Source organism: Dreissena polymorpha, chromosome 3 (genome assembly GCF_020536995.1).
Source record: "Dreissena polymorpha isolate Duluth1 chromosome 3, UMN_Dpol_1.0, whole genome shotgun sequence".
In the NCBI taxonomy this organism is placed as follows: Eukaryota; Metazoa; Mollusca; class Bivalvia; order Myida; family Dreissenidae; genus Dreissena; species Dreissena polymorpha.
In genome coordinates, this window is record NC_068357.1 from 14,449,643 (window position 1) to 14,475,154 (window position 25,512).

Here is a 25,512-nt window from a genome sequence, read left to right on the forward strand (position 1 = left end):
ATTTGTTGCATTGATCCAGCCTCATGTGCAGTTTTGTACAAATATTGTTCGTAATTTAATGTTTTGTTTCTTATTTTTCAGGGAAAGGTGTTCAACTTTATCTCTGAGACCTTCATGACTTCTGACCAGGCCATCTGGCTGCGCAATGCCCTAGTGAGTAAGTGGAGTCTTTAAAGTAAATATTTCGATTGTGAACCGTGAAAAGGATTTTATTTCTATATATAGAAATATTGTAATGGTAGGTAGCTTTGGAAAGAAAAAATACAAAATAATACAAAATACAGATACCATCTGGTGCCACCACTGCTGGAAGTGGACTTCAAACTAAATAATACCTATTCCCGACCGAGGATCAATCACGGAACCCCTAAATCTCAAGGCGAACACCACTTGTATACGTAACACCGCTTAGACCTTTGATTGCACAATTAGTTCGACTATGTAATTACTATCACTGGGGCTAAAGAAAAAATGACAACATTCACTAAACATAACGGTGAGCTAGTCAGTCAAAATAGTATCTCCAGTACTCGGTATAAGAGATGGTTTCTTTTCAAGTGTGACTAGGGTTTCGTATTAAAGCCAATCGTAAGTTGTGTCCACTAAAATCTTCACAAATATGGTAGATAGGCTTTCCAGATTATTTTTGCTAACTGTTTTACTATAAACGAGCTATTTCACATTCGTTTAAGGACGTTCGGTGACATAAAACTTCCAAATACCTATGCAATAATTCTTCCTTGATATGATCGTTGATTAAGCGAACAAAATCAAATGTACAAAAACTGAGTTTTAAATGCAGCCTGGAAAACAGAAAAAAAAACGTGTAATATGGTCACTTCAAATTACTTGCCTGTGGTTAATACATGTATTTACAAGTACATTTATCAATTTTGATGGAGCATTCAGATTTTCGAGGAAGAAGGAGACTTTATATGGTTAAATCTACTCCAACCCTGGTTCTCAGGAAAGCCATAATTGTTCATTTAAGCTTATCTCAACAAAGATAAATTGAATGTGGTTGAAACATAAGTTAAGCTGCATCCAAGCAGCCATTATATACCATATAAAAAACATGATTCGAAATATGATCAGTGATCATAATTTAGACGTGAGCCTTATTTTTTATTCGACCTAAACAAGTTGTGCTAGAGTGTAGCCTCTTCTCTTTCGTCTTTTTATTTATTTCGGTTCGTTGCTGCCTCAGGGGCAAATAACTCTAAGGGCATTCGAGAAATTTCGAAACATGGCAGAGGCAGCGAAAAAACAAGTAACTGACAATTAAATATACTTATTGTTTCTTACTAGTTAGAAGTTAGTTGATGATCCTCCTTTTGGTTGTGTTGTTGCTTGTGCTGTTAACTTATGTTGTCATATAGTTTTTTTAATTCGCAGGTAGATCATGCCGATACTATTTATGGACTATGATTCATGAACAATTATTAATTTTTCTTTTTCATATTTATCGTTTGCTTTCACCTTCGCGCTTTAGCCACACGGACCTTTACAAATATATATTTATACAAGGGATACAGCACCATGGTAGGAACAACAGCTAGTCAATATAAATTGCGGCCTTAGAGTCTTTTGATGATTTTTGCTTTGGCAGACTCTTGGCGTCAATAGTCCACTCTATCTTTTTAATAGCGAGAGTTTTCCTTCTTTGTCTATATTGATGCGCAAGGAATTTGATACGCAACATTCAAGCCCCGATATCAGACAGATAATATCAACGGATTGCAATAATATTTACATACCTGTGTAGATAATTCATTTCTCAATAATTTTCCGTAAGAATTATGTATTGACTCTTTCAATTTTGCACGCCTGACCAATTTAAATCAACACACTACTCACATTTTCAATTCCAATCGCTGTGCCCGCTGTATACCTCACATTTTCAATTCCAATCGCTGTGCCCGCTGTATACGGCAGGTAGATTTTAATCGATAACGCAGCCTATTACACCGTAATGCCTTCTTCTGATTGGTTGATATTTAAATATTTCATAACATGGCGAGAGGTCAGTGATTGTATTGCGATTTAAGCAGAAGTTTAACTGAAACAAATTATGCCTTTTAACTTCAAATCAACGCTATTTGAGGTAAAAATGGACTAATTAACTAAAACTTTATGAGTTGGTAATGTTATTTTGCAATTTTAAGCATATTGATATAATAGTATTGTATTTATTTTTCGTTATGGTTTTTGCAGACCGGAGTTTCAGCGTTCAGATTTATTCTGAACGCGAATTATTTCAGCTAGAACAACAGCAAAAAAATTGGCTTTCAAAAGCAATAAACTGTAATGTCAACTTTGGTATTTTCAAAGTAAGCCTAATTTTGACCATCCTACATTTTCTTGCATGCTTGAAGTAAAACAAATGTTGCTTAATTTGAGTTCACACAGTTAAATCCATAGGTACTTAAACAAAATTTTGTGGTCCTTATATATATATAATAAGAGAAAAGGTATCCAATAATTTCACAGGTCAGGGCCCTCAATCCATTTTAGGGAGGGCGGGTCGCTAACCATAGCAGGGGGAATTTTTGCAGCATTTCCCTTTTTGGGGGATTATTTACTTACTCTCTAATTATTACATTTGTACATGTTTGCAGTATATTCATTGCTTTTTTCGTAATTTAGTATGTTTGGCAAGATTAAATTTAAATAGAATTGAGATATAATAATCATGAGACAAATCTATCTATAAAAAAAAAAAAGAAAAAAAAACATTAGGGGGGATTTTTCCCCCGAAAAGGGGAAAAAGTATACTTTTCAGGGGGGGAATGTGGCCGAATTTTGTTGCTGTTGTGGCTGCCAGCAGGAAGCGTCCATCTATAATTAAATGTGTTTACTTTATTTTATAAAAATCCACCAAGAATGTCAAAAACAACGAAAAGTTTCACAAATATGAACTCAGAATCAAAGTGTGTAATTCTCGACGTCCAAATGTCAGTTATGACACAGGTGTTTTTTTGCCCGATTTTATAGCCGAAATTCTGCTATGTTCCCAATCCCAAAAAGAATACTTTTTTCCCAAAATGTGGCCAAAAATTCCCAATTTCCAAAAAAAAAATTTTTTTTTTTTTTTGAAAGAAGTGTCTAATGCGTATTTTATCTCAATTTTAATTCAATTACATCTAACAAAGTATTTTATGATTTTGTTCATTTAATTTTAATGATTATAAAGAGTTATATCAAATTTAGTATTTCCCTGATCAGTGGTCTTTTCGTGTGGAAAAAAAAGGCCAATGAATTTATTTTCCCAATTGCATTAAAATGCCAATAAAATTCCAAAGCCATGGGCTATCTTCCCAAAAAGTGAAGAAAAAAAACCTGTGACAGAAGGCTCCATTTATCTTTTAAGGATTCACCTGGGTCATAATTGGAGAGCAATATACAAAATAGACAATACTAACATTACACTACAGTTTTGAATGATATTGAGTTTCCAGTTCAAATTGTATTTCTAGTCAAAGTTCTTTTTACGCATTTGTAAAAAATACACTACTGAGTCAATGTTCAGACATATTTTACAAATGTGTCTTGTTCTGATAAAACTGGGCATAATGCTTGTGCGTAAAGTGTCATCCCAGATTAGCCTGTGCAGTCCACAAAGGCTTTCATCAGATTTTTTGTGTCCTGTTCTGTGAAAATTGGGCAAAATGCATGTGCGCAAAGTGTCATCCCAGATTAGCCTGTGCAGTCAGGGACAACACTTTCCGCTTAAACTAGATTTTCGGTAAAAAGGGACTTCCTTTAAACGAAAAATACCTTTGAAGCGGAAAGTGTCGTCCCTGACTGCACAGGCTAATCTGGGATGACACTGCGCACATGCATTTTGCCCAATTTTCACAGAACAGGACACAAAAAATCTGATGAAAGGTGAATGATGTCTCGGACCCAAAGATCATGTAAAAAGCTTTTATATACTAACAGATTAAATGTATTTCCCCCCCAAAAAAAAAAACTATCTAGGCCGAAGAACTAAAAAATGAAGGAAACAAGGCCCTAGCAGAGAGTAAATATGACGAAGCTTTGAGGCTGTACACAGAGGCTCTGTCTCTCGACACCAGCGCAGTGCTGTACAGCAACAGGTCAGCAGCATATTCCAAGGCAGGGAACCACCTAAAGGCATTGGAGGATGCTGAGAAAGCCATCGAATTGAAGCCTGACTGGGTTAAGGTACAATTTTAGCTTCTTAAAGTACACCAGTATGTTCTAGCTGTCACAGCATTTGTGTTCCTTTAAAACTTCTAAGATTAGTTAAAATACATGTACCTATTAAATTGTGAAAATTGCAATGCTTATTGAAAAACATGTAACACATTTTTTTCATAATAGATTTTACTGTCATTTAAGTGATCTATTAACTGTTATCAGTTAACCACACAAACAGTTTCATGATTTAAACTTTCCATAAATTGTCCCTTATGTAATATGTTCATCCTGTTTTCACAAACAAACCGTATTTAACATAGATTTTTTTTAATACTGTTGAATGAGAAAATTCTGTACAATTCCATATTTAAAAAAATATGAAAAATGCAAGCACCATTCCCATGGGACATTTATCAAGTCACAGTTATTTTGTGCATGGGTATTTTACAACGCAGGGTTGGTCACGAAAGGGTACTGCGCTGTGCTACTTGAAACGATATGAGGAGGCAAAGATTGCCTTTGAAGAGGGCCTGAAGATTGAGCCAGATAATGAGCAGATGCTATCAGGACTAGATGAAGCTGAATCACATCTCACTGGTCAGTGTCTTCAACTATTCTTGATATTCTTTTTAACCCATTTATGCCTAGTGGACTCTCCCATCCGTCTAAATTGGATCAACTTATTTCCATAATTATGGATGTCTAGTATATTTATGCCCCCCTTCGAAGACGAGGGGGTATATTGCTTTGCTCATGTTGGTCGGTCGGTCCGTCCACCAGATGGTTGTCAGACGATAACTCAAGAACGCTTGGGCCTAGGATCATGTAACTTCATAGGTACATTGATCATGACTCGCAGATGACCCCTATTGATTTTGAGGTCACTAGGTCAAAGGTCAAGGTCACGGTGACCCGAAATAGTAAAATGGTTTTTGAATGATAACTCAAGAACGCATACGCCTAGGATCATGAAACTTCATGGGTAGATTGCTCATGACTCGCAGATGACCCCTATTGATTTTAAGGTCACTAGGTCAAAGGTCAAGGTCACGGTCACCCGAAAAAGTAAAATGGTTTTTGGATGATAACTCAAGAACGCATACACCTAGGATCATGAAACCTCACAGGTAGATTGATCATGACTCACAGATGACCCTATTGATTTTGAGGTCACAAGGTCAAAGGTTCAGGTCACGGTGACCCGAAATAGTAAAATGATTTTCGGATGATAACTCAAGAACGCTTTTGCCTAGGATCATGACACTTCATAGGTACATTGATCGTGACTCACAGATGACCCCTATTGATTTTCAGGTCACTAGGTCAAAGGTCAAGGTCACAGTGACAAAAAAACGTATTCACACAATGGCTGCCACTACAACGGACAGCCATATGGGGGGCATGCATGTTTTACAAACAGCCCTTGTTATTTCTATATTTAGAGTATTTCTTACAGAAATTCCTTTAAGCAAACAGCGCAGACCCTGATGAGACGCCGCATCATGCGGCGTCTCATCTGGGTCTACGCTGTTTGCCAAGACCTTCTTTCTAGACGCTAGGCATAAATGGGTTAGCTCAGTATTTACAAAGATGATTTTCATTGTGTCTTGTTGAATTTGTGTTTTTTGTCAGCTTTTTGATGCAATTTTCATAAGTTATATCAAAGGTTTCCCCAAGGCCATTATGGCATCTCCCTGCTGACATCTCTTCTTGATCCATGATCATCTAGCGACATACCTTATGTCTCCCAAATCACTAAGTTTAAATTTTTAAAGGACTTCAAACACGTCAAAGTGCGTATCTTAGCAGTTAATGGCTTAAATATGGACTGATTACAGATCCACTTCTTCTAGTTGTGGCATCCTGGCTGCCAATTCAGCCCATAATCTCTGGTTTCAGGTCCTGGTGGGAGCCAGCCCCTAAGAAACCCTTTCCAGGACCCGAATGCTGTGTCCAAGCTTGAGAACCACCCTAAAACTGCCCAGTTCATGAAGGATCCAATGTTCAGAACGAAGATTCTTATGATGCAGCAAAGCGGCTCTATGCAGTTAGTATTACAAGATATCTTATTAAATACCTGCTTTATGTACAAAAAATAAAAAAATACAAGTTGTATCAATCAGTAGAATACACCAGCACAGAAATAATCCCATATTATCCTACTCGCTAGTTTTCCAATTCAGTATTACCATACTAGCCAGACTACTTTTAATGACGTCACTTTGAATGCAGAAAATTATAATAGCATTCTTGGTTAATAATGAATGCTTAAACTCATTTTTTAACTTAAATGATTCAAAGTTGCATATAATTAAAGGAATATTACGCAAGTCAATTGTTACAAGTGTTTGTATCAGTCTCGTGACTTGCGCCATTTCCTATCACACTCGAGGCTCCGCCTCTCGCGAGATAGGTAATCACACAAGCCACTCGACTGATACAAACACTTGGAACAATTGACTAGCAATATTCCTTATTTATCACTTGGCAGGGCCTTTAATTGTTTGTATGAGCCTTGTTCTGGGGAAAACTTGGCTTAATGCATATGTGTATATTATCATCCCAGATTGGCGTGTGAAGTCTGTGCAGGCAAATCTGTAAAGACACCTCACACACATGCAACTAGCAAAGATTTGTCTGAGAATTAGGCTCATATAACAAGGCCTGGGACATAGTACAAAACCTAGAATTTTACGCTAACACTAGTTATGAAAAGCCAGTTGAGGTATTGTGTACTGTACATCTGGGTGAATGAGAATGTTTTATGAATAAAAATTCTGCAAGAATATTATTAACACTGTAACAGTACCACGTTTTAACTTGCCCTGGATCAAAATTGTCTTCACCTTATATTTGCATATCAGAATTTCTTTTGTTTTCTATTTTTTGTTGGTTTTTATAAAGAAAAAGATGTAGCCAAATGGAAAATTTGATTGGAAAAAATTGCTGATTTGTAGCCTTTTGCTAATTTGGCAATTGACAGAGAAAGTCCTGCATGTTTGTTTACTGCAACCTTCGCTGTGTTGTCTTGCAGGAACATCAACGATCCTCGCCTGATTCAATGCCTTGGTGTGCTTCTCAACATGGACTTCTCCATGATGGATGGCAAGGACCTCCCAGACGATGATGATGACATGCCTCCCACTACAGCCTCAAAGCCTCAGTCTCCTAGCCGTAACGAGGGGGCAAAGAAAGCTTACACTAGTGATCACAAGCAAACAAATTCTAAGGCAGATTCAATGTCTAATGAGCAAAAACAGGTGAAAGCATTGCAGGTTTTTATTTCTCCAAAGTCGGAGTCAAGTATATTTGTTTTTCAAATGACAGCCTAAAATTCACACTTAAAAGTTTTTAAAATATATTTTTTTTTAATTTAACATTCAGTGTATCTCCCTTTTCGAGCTCTGTGATTTGAATACTTGCAAAAATTATGTTAACAACTCGCTCATTCTCATTTTAACAGTTTTTCTAAGCAAAAAAAAAATAAAACTAAATTTTACAATTTTTGGTTAAACAAAGTGGCATGAATCCCAATCTAAAGGCCCTTGCCTCATTCCCAAAATGGTGAAAAAGGCATATGCACACAGTATTCACAACAGTATTTGTAGAGACAGGTCAGTTTTGATGGGAAATGTCACAGATATTGTTTCATTGTATACTAAACACTTGGCATTTTCAAACATATTCCACACATTTAAATTCCTTATGAAAATTGATTGGTCAAGTGTAACCATCCTTAAAGATATTCATGTGGAAATGCAATGCTTTAAGCTGATCTGATCAAGCACATGTATTCTTTTAAAATGACAGCTCAATGATCAAATACTATACTGAGAATCCATCAATGTCGCCAAGTCAGGGTCAAGATTTTGTTAAGTTCAGTCAGAGTTACAATCTTAAATTCAGAATTAGTTTTGTAGACAGTCTGGGCAATGGTCCATTTAAGTCCTTATACATGTAATTAAATTAGTATCTTATGTTAATGTAATCATCTATGAACAAATCACAGGATTGAACGTGTAGATTTAATAGTAATGCTCTTTGAACTCTTTTATCTATTTGGTATGTCAGACTGAAAAACATTAGTAAAATATTTCATGACGGTGATGTACCATACAGGCCTGTTAATGAAAATAAATTGTAATAATACACACTTGAGAGAAGACCTAATCTTATAAATTGTTAGGTAATTCATAGGCATACATAATGTAGAATATGTGATAAATGAAAGAGGATACAGTTAATTATTTGATTCGCGTTCGGAGAAAACTGGGCATAATGCATGTGCGTTAAGTGTCGTCCCACATTCGCCTGTGCAGTGTGTACAGGCTTATCAGGGACGACACTTTACGCCTAAATTGGATTTTTTCTAAGAAGAGACGTCATTTAAACAAAAAATGTCATAATAGCAGAGTATCGTCCTTGCAGACTGCACATGCTAATCTGGGACGACACTTTACGCACCTGCATTATGCCCAATTTTCTCAGAGCGCGCCTTATTTAGTTTTCATGATAAATGGAATCTCGTTATAAGATTGGCAATCACAGGTCGTTTATCTTTGGAGTAGCAGCCATAATTGGCTTTGTAATTCAAACATTCAATGTCCCTGTGTTACTTGATAAAGTTCCATATTTTTTCTCAAAAGTTGTGTTTCTCGTACTTTTTATATAACTACAGTTTTTTGTTCTTGGTGCTGTGCTCTGTACTCTTCAATAACATTGTGCAAATAATTGATGATTGTTCTACTGGCGCATTAGGAAAAATTTGATGTGATGGCTTTTGCCCCTAAGAATGTGAGGCATAAAGGTTTGCCTTTGTCAGAACATCAGTATGTTTATCCTATATCCTTAGTTTTGAACTTCTGGTATATTGTAGTTCTTAACACACTTGGAGGTAAACATTTGTATAGCACAGTAACTCACAGATTTCCTCTCAGATCTCAAGGCCCAAAGGTGTAGTATAGTATTTTAGTATGTCACATTAAATTGTGGTTCTCAAATATGTACAAGTTAAACCCCTAGAGTCCAGATTGTCTATGCCCTGAGGTTCACAAGGTTAAGTTATAAATATAGTCTATATTGAACAATTGCTTGAAACATTTTCCTCTGGAGCCACCATTTCCACAGATATGTACTGTAATACACCATTGTGGTCTTTCGCCCAATTTGTTGACATCATGCAACTTAGAGTCATGGTGTACCGGTAGTACATTTTTATTGTAGCTGCATTGTGAGAAAACAAGGCTTAAGACATGGGCGTATATTGTTGTCCCAGATAAGCCTGTGCAGTCTGGATGGGCTAATCTAGGAAGACACTTAAGGCCTAAACTAGATTTTAACTAAGAAGAAACTTCCTTTAAATGAAAAATACCATAAAAGTGGAATGTGTCTTCCTTTCTTACATGCATTAAGCCATGTTTTCTTACAGGGAGCTCATTTTTTATTCAGTTCAGTACGAAGCTCTTTTAAGACCACGTTGCAGTCTTCACTACTGGCCTTGCCCAAGGATTACATTTCTTAGTAGTCATTGTCACTTCATGACAAGCTCTAGTTCAGCTACGGACAATCTAGCCTGGTATCTTTCAGTAATGCCAAATTGTAGAGGATTGACATTATTTGAATATTGCCTACTCTGTTTTTTGTGTACATAATTCATAATTATCTTGATTTTATTATTTTTTCTGGCGATTGGTACCTTTAAATATATAAAGGACCACATGCTTTTACACTGTAAATCCACTTCAATAGATTAAAGTAAAACAATAAAACAATCAGCGCGATGGGTGCTGCCATATTTGAATTTCAACAAAGCACTTGAGACAGAAATGTAAGGTTGAAGAAAATTGGTAGCCAAGACCCACCCACATTGTATAGGATTCTGTGTTAAAAGGGATGCCTTATTATTGGATTTACAGTGTACAAGGTTTCTCTCCTATTGTGCAGCTTAAGTTTCAAGTATATATTTTAGTTGAAACTGTTGCAATTAATTTTATATTACACTGAATTTTGTGCCATTCTGATTCAGGCCGTAGCAGCCAAAGAGAAAGGCAACAATGCATACAAGGCCAAAAACTTTGAAGAGGCCCTGAAGTTTTATGATGAGGCGATCGCATTGGACCCATCTGACATGACATATCTTAATAACAAAGCAGGTAAGTTGATTAACAGGAATACACATGTATATGAGTCACGTTCTGAGAAAACTGGGCATAATGCATGTGCGTAAAGTGTTGTCCCAGATTAGCCTGTGCAGTCCACACAGGCTAATCAGGGATGACACTTTCCGCTTTTATGACATTTTTCGTTTAAATGAAGTCTCTTCGTAGCAAAAATCCAATTTATGCGGAAAGTGTCGTCCCTGATTAGCCTGTGCAAATTGCACAGGCTAATCTGGGACGACACTTTGCGCACATACATTATTCCCAGTTTTCTCAGAACACGACTGATATAATACATTCTTACCAAAAAGTATTGAGACATACAGGAGGAAGGTGAACTGACATTTGGAGAATAAAAATGGTGTATACTGTTGATGGTGGTTAATTTTACCCAGTTTAAGGTTAATTTATGATGTACCAAAAAATAATGATTTCAAGTTTCCCATGTATGTTATTTACATCCCGAAATAAAAGACATGTGTTGGAAATTGAAAAATAGGTTACTGGGCTCAAGTTGTGTAATTCTTCATTCTGTGAAAACTGGGCATAATGCATGTACTTAAAGTGTTGCCCTAGCTTGTGCAGTCCACTTGTCCTACACTTTCCTTTTGTATTAATTTTTTTCGTTATAGGAAAGTCTCTTCCAAAAGAAAATAGAGTTAAGGGGAAAGTGTCATCCCTGATTGGCGCATACTGCACAGGCTAATCTGGGATGACACTACGCATGTGCATTAAACCCAGTTTTCCAAGAATGAGGCCATTTATATAAACATGCTGTTTGACTGTGTTACTGTTTGTTTTCAGCTGTATACTTTGAGCAAAGTGACTACGACCAGTGTATAGCAACATGTGAAAAGGCAGTGGACGTTGGCAGAGAAAACAGGGCGGACTACAAAATCATTGCCAAGTAAGGGTCATGCTATTGTATGCGTTTCATGTGCATTTTCATTCGTAAATATTCATTTGAATTTTTGATTGTGCTACAAATTATGAAGGAAGAAACTAATTGTCTCTTTTGATTGTAAATTGCCATACATTCATCTTAAATACTGTGAAACAAATATTATTTATGGGATACTAATTTTTGAGGATTTTGGTTGGTTCGCTCGGCCACAAAATCAAATGTTCAACGAACATTAATGTCCAAAGTTAAGCATCTGACATAAAAAATAAAAAATCCATGATTTAAGATCTAACAAATATGTCTTACTACGAATCCAAGAAATTTCATCTCCAGGAAATAATATGAAACCATAGCTCAGGGTGCAGGATCACATGACTTTGTTGGGTTTTCCCAATTAAACGATATTGGATGTAACCCCCGGTAAGTGCTGCTTTTTTCCAAATAACTTTTTGAAACAATTTTTCTTGAGAATTTCAACTAGTGCATAAAAGACAGATTTTTCTGGAAATGTGAAATACATCAGAATTACTTTATTTAATAAGCCTTGTGTTCTTGTTGAAAAATTCCATGTAAACTGCATGACTATGCGACATGCAATGTGAAATTTTGACACCGATTTCAGACGTATTCAAGGATTTATTTGTATACCTTAAGATATCAGCACAAACTGCAAGAAAAACTTTATGCAATACAGATTTTTGCAAATGATTTCAATAACTTAAGATATTTGCAAAAATAAAGTGTTTAACGATGTGTTAACCGTCTGTCTAGCTTGTGTGTAACCCACTGAAAACCCTGTTGATTCTGCACACTGAGTTTATAACTTGTACTGTCTGCAAATGACACACAGGTAACTTCTATGTTCAAGGTCTTACATGGATATCAAAGGTCAAAACATGTCATGAATATTCTTCTTAATGCGTTGAGAGAATTTGTTTCAATTTTGGAGGCATTAAATGTTCTTGATCCTACAACAAATGTCTTGTGGGCACTAATAAGGTTTACTAACCCTTTTCAACGCAGAAGTTAAGCGAAAATGGCTATGTGCAAACAACTTAAAACTAGGACAACTTAAAATTAGTCACTTGCAGTCTGTTCAGGTTTTATGCTGTTTGCTGCTCATCAGTATCGAAGGGATGGAAATGAAGCCTTTCAAACTTGAATCTTGTAAGATAAGTCTTAAATATAACTTTCTGAGAGACTACACATGTGTCATAATACGTATCTAAGTGGTGAAGGGTTAAGCAAAGGACCCATTCTCTCTTTGTTGGTATGTGTTAACAAATGCAATGCTTTTCAGAGCACTAGGGCGATGTGGTAAGGCCTATCAGCAGAAAGGGGATGACTTCAATGCAATCAAATACCTGAACAAGTCACTGTCAGAACACAGAACCCCCGATATTGCCAAGCTGATAAATGAGGTGAGTTTACAATTATGACAATGTATTAGCCTTGTTCCGGGAAAACTGAGCTTAATGCACGCGAGTTAAGCAATTTGGTGATATTCACAATCAAATTTACCTTTACTGTCATTTATCAGACGCTAGAGGGAAAATATTCATTAATCAATCAAAGCAGAAGAATAGTGAATAATTCTACAAGTACCGCTAGCCTGTTAAGATTGTAAAGGTTTTAAATTATGTTTGGAGTTATATATTAGATACTATTCATGCTTATAAGCTGCTGACCCTCATTATACCCCCATTACTGGTAATGGGGGCTATATAGGAGTCACTTTGTAGGTCTGTCGGTCTGTCCCGAAATTTCATCCGATCTTCACCAAACTTGGTCACAAGTTGTATCTAGATGATGTCAAGGTCAAGTTTAAATATGGGTCATGCCAGGTAAAAAACTAGGTCACGGGGTCACTTAGTGTGTTTTAAACCAAAAGTTTGTCCGGACCATAACTATGTCATATATTGTTAGATTTTAAAATGACTTGGTACATTTGTTCACCATCCTGGGACGGTGTGTCGTGTGAAAAAAGTACGTTGATATCTCCAATGTCAAGGTCATACTTGGAGTTTAAAGGTCAAATGCTTGTCCGGGCCATAACTTTGTCATTTATGGTGAGATTTTAAATTCATTTGCAAAATTTGTTCACCATGATTGGACGGTGTGTCCGCAAAAGAATTACGCTGATATCTCCAAGATCAAGGTCACACTTTGAGTTCAAAGATCATAAATTAACTTGTCCGGGCCATAACTATGTCATTCATTGTAAGATTTTAAAATCATTTGGCACATTTGTTCACCATCATTGAACGGTATGTTGTGCGAAAGAATTACATCTATATCTTTAAGGTCAAGGTCACACTTGAAGTTCAAAGGTCAAAAATGGCCATAAATGAGCTTGTCCAGGCCATAACTATGCTGTTCATTGTGAGATTTTAAAATCATTTGGCACATGTGTTCACCATCATTGGATGGTTTGTCACGCGAAAGAATTACGTTGATATCTCCAAGGTCAAGGTCACACTTTGAGTTCAAAGGTCAAAAATGGCAATAAATGAGCTTGTCCGGGCCATAACTACATGTATGTCGTTTATTGTGAGATTTTAAAATCATTTGGCACATTTGTTCACCATCATTTGACGATGTGTTGCGCAAAAGAATTACGTCGATATCTCCAAGGTCAAGGTCACACTTTGAGTTCAAGGGTCAAAAATGGCAATAAATGATCTTGTCTGGACAATAACTATGTCATTCATTGTGAGATTTTAAAATGACTATCAATTAATTTTGTTCACAGTCATTGGATGGCGTGTCATGTGGAAGAATTCAAGAGTTCAAAGGTCAAAATGGCTATAAATGATAATGGCTTAATAATTCTTAAAAATTGCCATAAATTAGATTCTCTTGTTTTGTGAAGACAGCATGCAAAATAGTCTGTGTCAATGCAGCATGTGCGGGTATATGTCATGTCTGTGACAAAGCTCTAGTTTTTCTTGTGACTCTTTCTTCCAGATTGAGAAACAAATGAAAGAGAAGGAAAGATTGGCATATGTTGACCCAGAAAAGTCATTACAAGAGAAGACATTGGGAAACCAGTTTTTCCAGGAAGGTATTATAGTTTTTTTATATGAGTTAGTCTATGATCTATTTTTATTGTCGATTGTGTCTGGGCATATATTATTGGCGAAATTGCTTAACAATTTTTGTAATTTTTGTGTGAACTTGTAAAACTTGGTCTAATTTGTGTTTGCCTAACTTCCAAAAAGCTCAAATTTAAGTACTCACTGACCAGCTGTTTAACTCAGCTGATTACAAGTGCTAATAGTTTGAACTGTTTGTCAGTCTGTCCGTCAGTCCAAAAACTTTAACATTGCCCATAACTTTTGTAATATTGAAGATAGCAACTTGATATTTGGCATGCATGTGTATCTCATGAAGCTGCACATTTCGAGTGGTGAAAGGTCAAGGTTATCCTTCAAGGTCAAAAGTAAAAAAATACAATCCAAGGGAAGTTAAAAGCTTTAAAACGGAGATAATTTCTAAATTCTGTAAATTTAGTAAAACACACTCTAATCTTCAAGAAATTTGGTCAAAAGATTGGTTTCAATGATATCTTGGATGAGTTCGAAAATGGTTACGTTTGCTTGAAAAACATGGCTGTCAAGGGGCGGGGCATTTTTCCTTATATGGCTATACATGGCTATAGTAAAATCTTGTTAACACTCTAGAGGCCACATTTATTGTCAGATCTTCATGAAACTTGGTCAGAAGATTCATCCCAATAATATCTTGGACGAGTTTAAAAAAATGATGCGGTTTTGTTGAAAAACATGGCCGCCAGGGGTTGGGGCAATTTTCCTTATATGGCTATAGTAAAACCTTGTTAACACTCTAGAGGCCACTTTTATTTTCCGATCTTCATGAAACTTGGTCAGAAGATTTGTCCCAATGATATCTTGGATGAGTTCGAAAATGGTTTCGGTTGTTTTGAAAACATGGCCAACAGGGGGCGGGGAATTTTTTGTAATATGGCTATATATTGCTTGAGTAAAACCTTATTAACACTCTAGAGGCCACATTCATTTTCCAATCATCATGAAACTTGGTCAGTGGATTTGTCCCTATGATATCTTGGAAGAGTTCGAAAATGGTTTCGGTTGGTGGAAAAACATAGCTGGCCTGCCAAGGGGGCGTGACATTTTTCCTTATATAGCTACAAACTGTATAGTAAAACCTTGTTGGCACTCTAGTCTAGAAGCCATAATTTTGTCTGATCATTATGAAACATTGTCAGAAGATTTGTCCCAATGATATATTGAACAAGTTTGAAAATGGTTCCAGTTGCTTGAAAAATATGGCCACCAGGGGGCTTGGCATTTTTCCTTATATGGCTTCATGAATCTTCTTGTTTAAATGATATCTTGGATGTGTATGAAAATTTCATGGCTATATCTCAGAAACTATATCAGATATCATCCTGAAACTTCATGGGTGTATAGATATCGATCAGGAAAGGTGTAATGAACAAAAACCATACCTGTACACTTTCTTAAATAAAAGTAATTTCCATTTGTTTGTTTTTTATAATGTAACTTTTCAGGTATTTGTCTCAGATATCATACAAGATTAAAACATGAAACTTCATGGATGTATAGATATCAAAGAGACGAATTGCAATGCAAAAACAATAACCTTACACTGTATTAATTTTTTTAGCTCACCTGATTGCTCAGGTGAGCTTTTGTGACTGGTCTTTGTCCGTTGTACGTCCCTCTGTCCGTCCGTTAACATTTGTTCGTAAACACTCTAGAGGCCACATTTATTGTCCGATCTTCATGAAACTTGGTCAGAAGCTTCGTCCCAATGAAATCTCGGTCTAGTTCGAAACTGGGTCGTGCCGGGTCAAAAACTAGGTCACTAGGTAAAAAAAAAAGAAAAAACTTGTAAACACTGTAGAAGTCACATTTCATGCCCAATCTTTATGTATCTTTGTCAAAATGTTTGTCTTAATGATATGTTGGTTGAGTTCAAAAGTGGTTCCAGTCCGTTGAAAAACATGGCTGCCAGTGGGCGGGGCAGTTTTCCTTATTTGGCTATATAGAAACCTTGTAATCACTCTGGAAGTCACAATTTTTGCCCAATCATCATGAAAGTTGGTCAAAACATTGGTTTTATTGGTTTCTCGATGAGATGGTCCAGATCGGTGAAAAAACATGGCCGCCAATGGGTGGGGCATTTTTCTCTATATGTATATAGTGAAAACATGTGAATGCTCTAGAAGTCACATTTTTTGCCCAATTTTCATGAAATTTGGTCAGAACATTTGTTTCCTTGATACGAGAGTTGAGTTGGAAAATGGTTCCGGTCAGTTGAATAACATGGCTGGCGGGTGGGGGGGGGCAGTTTTCTTATCTTTATATAGTAAAAAAAAGCTTGTGAACACTCTAGAAGTCACATTTTTTGCCCAATCATCATGAAACTTGGTGAATAGATTTGTTTTATATATATCTCAGATGAGTTCGCAAATGGTCCCGATGGGTCAATAAACATGGCTGCCAGGGGGGTGGGGCAGTTTTCCTTTTGTGACTATATAGAGAGAAACCTTGTGATCGAACACTATAGAAGTCACATTTTTTGCCTTATCATTGTGAAACTTAGTCAATACATTTGTTTGATTGATTTCTTGGACAAGTTGGAAAATGGCTCAGATCGGTGAAACACACTTTTTAGCTCACCTGATTGCTCAGGTGAGGTTTTAGGATTGGTCTTTGTCGGCTGTCCGTCCGTCCACATTTGGTTTGTAAACACTCTAGCATTCACATTTCTCAAGCATTCTTTATCAAAGTTGCTGAAAGATCTCGGTCAAGTTTGATGATGAGCAAAATCGCATAATTAATGCCATAATTATTGCCCTTAGATTGTCCAAATTTTCATTATATTATACAAAATCCTTGTAAGCAAAGTTTGATGTTTGGTAAGGGGGGTCAACTCAAAATATAGGTCACCATTTCAAATCTTACAAGAACAAAAACACTCCCTACGCCAGAGTTTTGGTTCAATAATGATGAAACTTGACCAGGATGTTTGTCTTGTCAATATCTAGGTCATGTTTGACATTAGGTAAAGATTGAATGAACCGACTCCTCTCAGGTGAGCGAACTAGGGCCATCTTGTTTCAGATTATTCTGTATATCAAGGGATTTGTACCCATCCATATACACAATTTATTTAACGGGGAATATCAATAATTCAATTCAACGAATTTGCTTGTTTCTCCCAGGCAAGTACCCAGAGGCTCTGAAGCACTACACAGAGGCAATCAAGCGTAACCCTGATGATGCTAAGATCTACAGCAACAGGGCCGCCTGCTACACCAAACTGCTGGAGTTCACGCTAGCCTTGAAAGATTGTGACGAATGTATCAAACTGGATCCAAAATTTAGTATGTTGTTTAGGCAGTTCCTTGGCCCGTATTCAGAAAGATTTTTAATGGAAAACTTAAGAATGTTTATATGTTATATGAAGACTAAAGAATATAATATTAAGATAGGTAGCCATGGCGTAGAAATGGAGCTTTAATAAATAAGTTTATACTGATATAAAGACTTCCATAGGAGCTTTGTATAAGGGAAGCTACCCAGGTTTCATCATCAGCTCAAATGTGCATGTGCGATACCCATGGTCTGCAGTCGTTACTCACTGGGATGTCTGTGTGATACCCATGGTCTGCAGTTGTTACTCACTGGGATGTCTGTGCGATACCCATGGTCTGCAGTTGTTACTCACTGGGATGTCTGTGTGATACTCATGGTCTGCAGTTGTTACTCACTGGGATGTCTGTGCGATACCCATGGTCTGCAGTTGTTACTCACTGGGATGTCTGTGCGATACCCATGGTCTGCAGTTGTTACTCACTGGGATGTCTGTGCAATACCCATGGTCTGCAGTTGTTACTCACTGGGATGTCTGTGCGATACCCATGGTCTGCAGTTGTTACTCACTGGGATGTCTGTGCAATACCCATGGTCTGCAATTGTTACTCACTGGGATGTCTGTGCGATACCCATGGTCTGCAGTTGTTACTCACTGGGATGTCTTTGCGATACCCATGGTCTGCAGTTGTTACTCACTGGGATGTCTGTTGATTTCTAAGATCCTCATTCTGGGAAAACAGGGCTTAATGCATGTGTGTCAAATGTCATCCCAGATTAGCCTGTGAAGTCTGCGTAGACTTATCTGAGACAATACTTTACATGCATGCATTAAGCCCAGTTTTCCCAGAACAAGGCTTCTCTAATTGCAAGACATGTCGTGATGTTATCATTGAAGGCTGCTCTGGCTCTTTTCTATATTAGGAGAATATGAAGCTTTATGTAAAGGGAATGTATTCCTCACTATTTTGTAAATAGCTTTATGGCTAAATTGGCATAAAGACCATGCTTAAAAAATATCCTGGGTAACATAAGCATTGATTTCTTCTTAAACCATTGACATAAATCGTTTTCCTAGTTCAGAACAAATGATGTTTGGAAAGTTTTAACATTAATGATTCAGTAACAATTTCTTGGCAAAGTTTCAACAAATTTCTGATAAATTTTGTGTTTCCATTTCTTTTCAGTTAAAGGATACCTAAGGAAAGCCACTATATACACTGCTATGAAGGAAAGTGAAAAAGCCAAACATTCTTATCAGAAGGCTCTAGAGATTGATCCAAATTGTACAGTAAGTACTCATTAAACATCAATAATGTAAGTGCTATAAATGGTTGTCATGTGTTTCAATTGACAAGCCACTTTTTTTCAGAGGTTGCATTAAAGGGACTAAACTGGAAAGAATCAAATGGGCAATTTCTTAAAGACTCAAAATCAGAAATTGTTGTGATTCTGATGACCTTATCCCATCTTTTGTAATTATAAAGCAAACTGTTTTAGCATATTTTTTTAAACAACCATTTATATCTATTGTCCTCTATTAAGCCTTTGTAGACGTTAAGGCTAGGAATTGTTATCGTTCAGATCTGTAATTATTTATTCCTGTGCATCATAAATCTAAACTTTTGTCGGGGATAAACAACGATAATTTTATCTTACATGAGCTCATATACTGTTTTGATTACCAGGAAGCCCAGGAGGGCTACCGCAGCACCCTGATCCAGGAGAACAGCGACCCAGAGGCTGTCCGGAAGCGGGCGATGGAGAACCCGGAGATACAGCAGATCCTGGGAGACCCCGCCATGAGGCTTATACTAGAACAGATGCAGCGCGATCCCAACGCCTTGAAAGAGTAAGGGACAGTTCTGAGTCTTGTTCTGAAAAAACTGGGCTAAATGCATCAAGTGTTGTCCCAGAACCTGTGTTGTCCTTGGTGGCCAATAAGGATGACTCTTTATGCCTAAATTGTAATTTAACTAAGAAAAGACTTTCTTTAAATTCAAAATAACATAGAAGCAAAAAGTGTTGTCTCTAATTAGGCGACTTTGGGCAGGCACATTTTGCATGTTCTTTAAGTCCTGTTTTTCCAGTTATGCAAAAACTGTGTTAATTTGCATCCATGTAAACTTCTGTAGCCACAGGTATCATTATTTGTGAATAATGTTGCAATGTTCACCTTATAAAACAATAATAATTGTTATCAGGTAACATTAACTATACTGTGCAGAAGTAAGTAGGTAAATTATTGGTGGTGCATAATCTATACTATACTTGATTGAAAAACAGACACGTTTTCTTAATTTTAGTGTTTAGGAATCCAATTACTTATTATATTACCAATTGTTTTTGAATCCTACATTTTGGGACTCTTAAGGCATTGTTTATTTAATATATGTTTTATCATTTCAGCCATTTAAAGAACCCAGATATCGCCTCAAAGATTGAGAAACTGCTGGAAGCTGGTATCATCGCAATTCGTTGATGAACGCTCATACTAAATTGTGTAATTGTTTCAATCATGATCAAATGGTCGTGTATCATGTATGGCACTTTTTGTGCATGATGTATATTTTTTTGAGTGAATTCATTGACATGAGTATTTGTGGCCATGCAAAAAAGGTGTTGATTTCAATATTCATTTTGCATCATAGCATTTTGTATTACATATAAAGTCAAAAGTTGCACACAGACAGGGATTTATGTTAATTTCTGTTTATTGAATTACAGTTTGAGAGTCAATATTTGAGAGCTTGTTTAAATGTATGCAGTATTTTTGAAGATTTTACACCCGCATTCCTAATCAATTAAGGGTTGTACGTCCATGTATATTTGTTAAGATTTGTATTAAATATCCATGTTCATTTATTCAGTGTAAATGTTTCATTTTGAAATTCATTATAGTAGTTTGCATTGTTAGCCCTTCAATGCTATTTCCTTTATCATTCAGGCTTTAATTTGTGTGGACTGGTGTGAAAGTCGTCCAAAGTCGTGTGTTTTTGTCAGACAGATCATCTGAAAAGCATGCCCTATTTTGTATGCCCTATCGATTGTATTCATCATTTGTTTTTTGATCAACACCAATGCATTATCAATATAGGAATAAAATTATTAAGCCGTTCTCAATTAGTTTCATTGTAAACTTGAACACAGTCCATGAAGTCCGCACTTACAAAGTAATAGTTAGGCCTAACTTATAATACTCCTCTTCTGTCTGGGACCCACATACAAAAGCTCAAATCAATCATCTTGAAACAGTACAAAGACGTGCAGCCAGATTCGTTACAAACAGATATCAAAACACAGGCTCAATAACTCATATGATTGCACCCTCAATTGGCCCACACTTGAAACACATCGGACAAAATTCCGTCTCATGCTATATAAAATAATCCACCATGTAGTTGCCATTACTCCTGATAAGTGTTCCTGTCGACCGCTGATACAGACTCGGCAGTTAACCTATTTATGCCTAGTGTCTAGAAAAAAGGCCTTGGCAAACAGCGTAGACCCAGATAAGACGCCGCATGATGTGGCGTCTCATCTGGGTCTGTGCTGTTTGCATAAAAGAATTTCTGTAAGAAATATTCTAAATATAGAAATAAATATACTAGAAATCTCTAATTTTGGAAATAAACTGATCCAATTAAGAAGGATGGGAGAGTCCACTAGGCATAAATGGGTTAATATTGCTTTAGACACACCAACCTCGAAGACTTGTAAACTCTTGTTTTACCCAAGAACAGTCAATCTATTGAATTGAAGACCTCCCCATATACATGAGGCAGCCGCAGTACAAGTCTTCAAAACCCTTACTCCTGTGGCTGTCATTGTCCCCCTTACTCACTTGTAGATAGAATGTTAATAAATTAAGATGAATACCAAACTGGGCTACTTTGTACGGTTTTCACCCCTTAACAAATAGGCGCCGGCACAAAATCTTGTATTTAGAAGTGATGCATCGGAAGACTAATACGTTGAATAACTAGGAATCGGAAGCAAGTTTGTGTCAAACTGCATGCTCATTTGCTACGCAATCAAGAGCTTGCAGGTTTGAAATCCCAATAGACCTAACTAAATAACACTGCTTGACACATCAATTATAATTGTTGCAATTCACTCTTCTTACGTTTCAAATGATATCTTATTAAACTCCTCCCCGCGATAAAAAAAGAAGGGATATACCGGAATAACGAGTGATGTCTGTCTGTCTGTCTGTCTGTACACTAATCTTGTTCGGGTAGTAACCTCCTACACTTTTTAACAACTTACAAATTTGCAGACACGGTTCCTCATATAAAAGCGGGTTTTATTTTTCCTACGATAAACAATACCAAAGTAATGCACTTTTTTCATTGTCTGAACCATTAATATATATCTATAGATTTTATTAGCTGACATTTTTAAATTACATGTATTGGTCCTCTACTTCGTTTTATTAAAGAATTATCATAGGATTAAAACTTGCCACACCCAGCTTTTTCAAGACCTACATCGCTAAATAACTTAACATGTCTTCTGAAACCGCTAAGCGCCTAGCATTAATATTTGGTATGTAACATTATTTTTGTAATTCTATTAAAATGTGATTCAAATAATGCCCCAGGGATCAAGCCTTACCACGTTTCAGGGTCCGAATTTTCACAGTCACAAATTGCTAGATATTACTACATACGGAGGGGGATGTATTTGACACTACTGTGACAATGTCTAGTTTGGTTTGACTGAAATACTAAATAATTCTATATAATAATAATTTATATTACAAAAAAATAGCTTTGGTGATTTCGAGTGCTGTATACATACATTCGTACATAAATGATTTGAAATGTGCTCGTGTGGCCCGTGGAGCAGCTCTTAAAGGCCTGGCTGATTAGTTAGAGCTACGTAAGTCCGTACTGCATCACAACTGTTTGCTGAACAGTTAGAGCTACGTTAGTCCGTACTGCGTAACAACTGTTTGCTGAACAGTTAGAGCTACGTTAGTCCGTACTGCATAACAACTGTTTGCTGAACAGTTAGAGCTACGTTAGTGCGTACTGCGTAACAACTGTTTGCTGAACAGTTAGAGCTACGTGTCCGTTCTGCGTAACAACTGTTTGCTGAACAGTTAGAGCAACGATAGTCCGTACTGCGTAACAACTGTTTGCTGAACAGTTAGAGCAACGATAGTCCGTACTGCGTAACAATTGTTTCTTAATGTATACACATGAGCCTCGCTCTTGGACTTGCGTAAAGTGTCGTCCCAGATTAGCCTGCTCGGTCTGCACATTGACACTTACCGCTTTTATGGTATTTTTATTTAAAGAAAGTCTCTTCTGGGAGAAAATCGAGTTTAGATGGATTGCACAAGCTCATCTGGGACGACAGTTACGCACATGAATGAAATCTTGTGTTCCCAGAACGAGGTTCATAAACCACAGAGATGATCGATATCGTTAACATTCGAGTTGCGTTCTGAGAAAACTGGGCATAATGCAGTCCGCACAGGCTAATCAGGGACGACACTTTCCGCTTTTATGACATATTTCGTTTAAATGAAGTCTCTTCTTAGCAAAAATCCAATTCATGCGGAAAGTATCGTCCCAGATTAGCCTGTGCGGACTGCACAGGCTAATCTGGGACGAAACTTAACGCGCATGCATTATGCCCAGTTTTCTCAGAACACGACTCATTCCATCTGCCATTTACGTACAGAAAATTACATGTGAAATCATATTGTTCACACGATTTATTCAAATCAATGTGTATCGAAAGACCCGAATTTCTTAGAAGAAAAATTACAATATTACATTTGTACAAGAAATAGTTATTTAAATAACATAAAATTGCATTGTTGTTTAAGTTCGGTAGATATACATTTCACAGATACCAGTGGAAAGCGCGTGTGTTCGCGGTGCTCCGAACGGAAATGTGCACTTCCGGGTATGGGTCGACTTTCACGTGTAGGCGACGTTTCTGCGTAAAAGATACACTGAGAATGTCACCTAACTGATGTGGATAGAATCTAACGAATTGTTCCACATGCTGTTGTTTTCCATTGAAAACGTCTTCGATTCTGAAATATGAGTCTTGTATGTACGTTTGTTTTAACACAAAATCATTCCTACTAACATCGTTGTCCGCAGTTGAAAATGCATGACAATTATATGCAAACTTCTCGTCTTTTATTTCACCGTCAACGTTTCCGCCATAGTATGACGTCATGACGTCGTTCGTTGCATCATTGTGAGACAGAAAAAATGTTGACTGGTTACTCGACATTCGGCGAATGTAAATCGCTAAGGCGTCATTCAATGCAGGATTGTTAGACAAAAAGATCGCAGTCTGGTTACTCGACTTCCCAAGGAACACATATGGCGTATGTCTCCACGTGCTAAGAATGTGCGTGTTGTTCGTTGAGCAGACGACGGTTTCTGACGACAGAGGGTGCGCGACGGTCAAATCGTTGTAGGGATTTGTCTCGACCGGTACATGTGCGGGAGGAAATATACCGTACGCCAGAAAACTTGCAGCTGCGAGCGACGAATAAATGAGCACGTCTGAAAAAAAGATAAATGCATTACCCTTTCTTTGCAAATTACGTTTTATGCAAAAAGGATTATCTATGTTTGGCGAGTACCTGTATTTGGGTAGTTCTTAAAATCGATCACATTGAAAAAACGTGTTGTTGATCGCAGCCTATAGTAAAAGGCGCTTTATTTTCATTGGTTACATTTAGAAAATGGCAACATTTTAATCATATTGAGTACAATTACCTATTTCTGAAGGCCATGTTGCAAAAAACTCGATATATATATTCTGGAATCAAGAGAATTCAGATATGAAGCACAGATTCAACACATAAGCCCCTCCCCCTAAAAAAATGCAACAAATAATCCACAGCGATCAGCATTGAGTATGCAATATGGATACATCTACGAACCCACATAGCTCCATATTGGGATATCCTAGCGGGTCTACCATTGGAGCCTCGTTCTGGGGAAACTTAGCTTAATACATAGGCGTAAAGTGTCATCAACGATTAGCCTGTGCATTCCGCAAATGCTTATAGGGACGACACTTTCCGCTTATAAGGAGTTTTCAATTTAAAGGAAATCTAAACGAAACTCAAATTAACGCTTACGTGTTGTCCCTGATTAGCCTGTACGGAATGGACAGGGAAATCTGGGGCGAAATTTTACGCACATGCATTAAGCGCAGTTTTACCAGAATGAAATTCATTGGATCCATGTGATCTCAATATCGTTTTAAGCAAACACTGACGGGACATTGATCCGAGACTCTCATGGTCCCGCCACTAAAATTGCAAACAGTTTTTGTATGTGTCCCCTATTGGTTTCAAGTCGTTTGGGGCTTACATGAAAACGTTATTTATGAGTTCAACTTACACAGACTGCGAAGTACTGCAAAGTACTGTGTAACATAATATAGTTGCTCTACTAAGTTCACATGACAATATTAAACGAATGATGTTAACTCATTTATGCCTAGCGTCTAGAAAAAGGCCTTGGCAAACAGCGTAGACCCAGATAGACGCCGCACGATGCGGCGTCTCATCAGGGTCTGCGCTGTTTGCTTAAAGGAATTTATGTAAGAAATATTCTAATTATAGAAATAACTATACAAGACATCCCTAATTTTTTTAATAAATTGTTCCATTTTAGAAGAATTGGAGAGTCCACTCGGCATGAATGGGTTCAACGTATGATGTTAATAGCCACAATTATTTTCCAGTCTGTAGCCCTGCTGAATTTTTTTTGACCAGCAAATGTCTGGTAGATACAGGTTTCCAACAACCATCATTTCGTTTAAACGAATTTATTAAAAGTCCAAGGCTTATTGAAACGCTTTCCGACAGGACCAGTACTCGGTTTCTTTAGGATCTCTCCGTAAGAACGCC

The 25,512-nt window shown here is 37.0% G+C and overlaps 2 protein-coding genes across 3 annotated transcripts in view; one reads left to right on the forward strand and one right to left on the reverse strand.

Moving 5' to 3' along the window:
- The first annotated feature begins 1,161 nt into the window (after positions 1–1,161).
- LOC127873067 (stress-induced-phosphoprotein 1-like) lies at positions 1,162–20,730 on the forward strand. The gene is made up of 13 exons (XM_052416648.1): positions 1,162–1,270; positions 3,982–4,188; positions 4,620–4,761; positions 6,064–6,211; positions 7,199–7,424; positions 10,190–10,316; positions 11,127–11,229; positions 12,527–12,647; positions 14,194–14,290; positions 17,462–17,623; positions 18,800–18,903; positions 19,301–19,464; positions 20,022–20,730. The coding sequence occupies exons 1-13, from the start codon at positions 1,247–1,249 to the stop codon at positions 20,092–20,094; spliced, it is 1,698 nt and encodes a 565-aa protein (XP_052272608.1). The 5' UTR covers positions 1,162–1,246; the 3' UTR covers positions 20,095–20,730.
- A 2,595-nt stretch (positions 20,731–23,325) lies between these two features.
- The window catches only part of LOC127873085 (uncharacterized), a 309,934-nt gene continuing 307,747 nt past the window's right edge, over positions 23,326–25,512 (reverse strand). For both annotated transcript variants that reach the window (XM_052416702.1, XM_052416701.1), the window contains exon 3: positions 23,326–24,151. In XM_052416702.1, coding sequence (XP_052272662.1) covers positions 23,472–24,151 — 680 coding nt within the window. In that variant the 3' untranslated portion in view covers positions 23,326–23,471. The remainder of the gene's footprint in view (positions 24,152–25,512) is intronic.

Bases quoted from the DNA above. Each gene is read 5' to 3' on its own strand.
- LOC127873067 (XM_052416648.1), top strand. From the start codon at position 1,247: ATGGCAGAGGCAGCGAAAAAACAA. The intron at 6,212-7,198 runs GTTAGTATTACA...GTTGTCTTGCAG, and splicing joins CAGCAAAGCGGCTCTATGCA to GAACATCAACGATCCTCGCC. The intron at 7,425-10,189 runs GTGAAAGCATTG...ATTCTGATTCAG, and splicing joins TGTCTAATGAGCAAAAACAG to GCCGTAGCAGCCAAAGAGAA.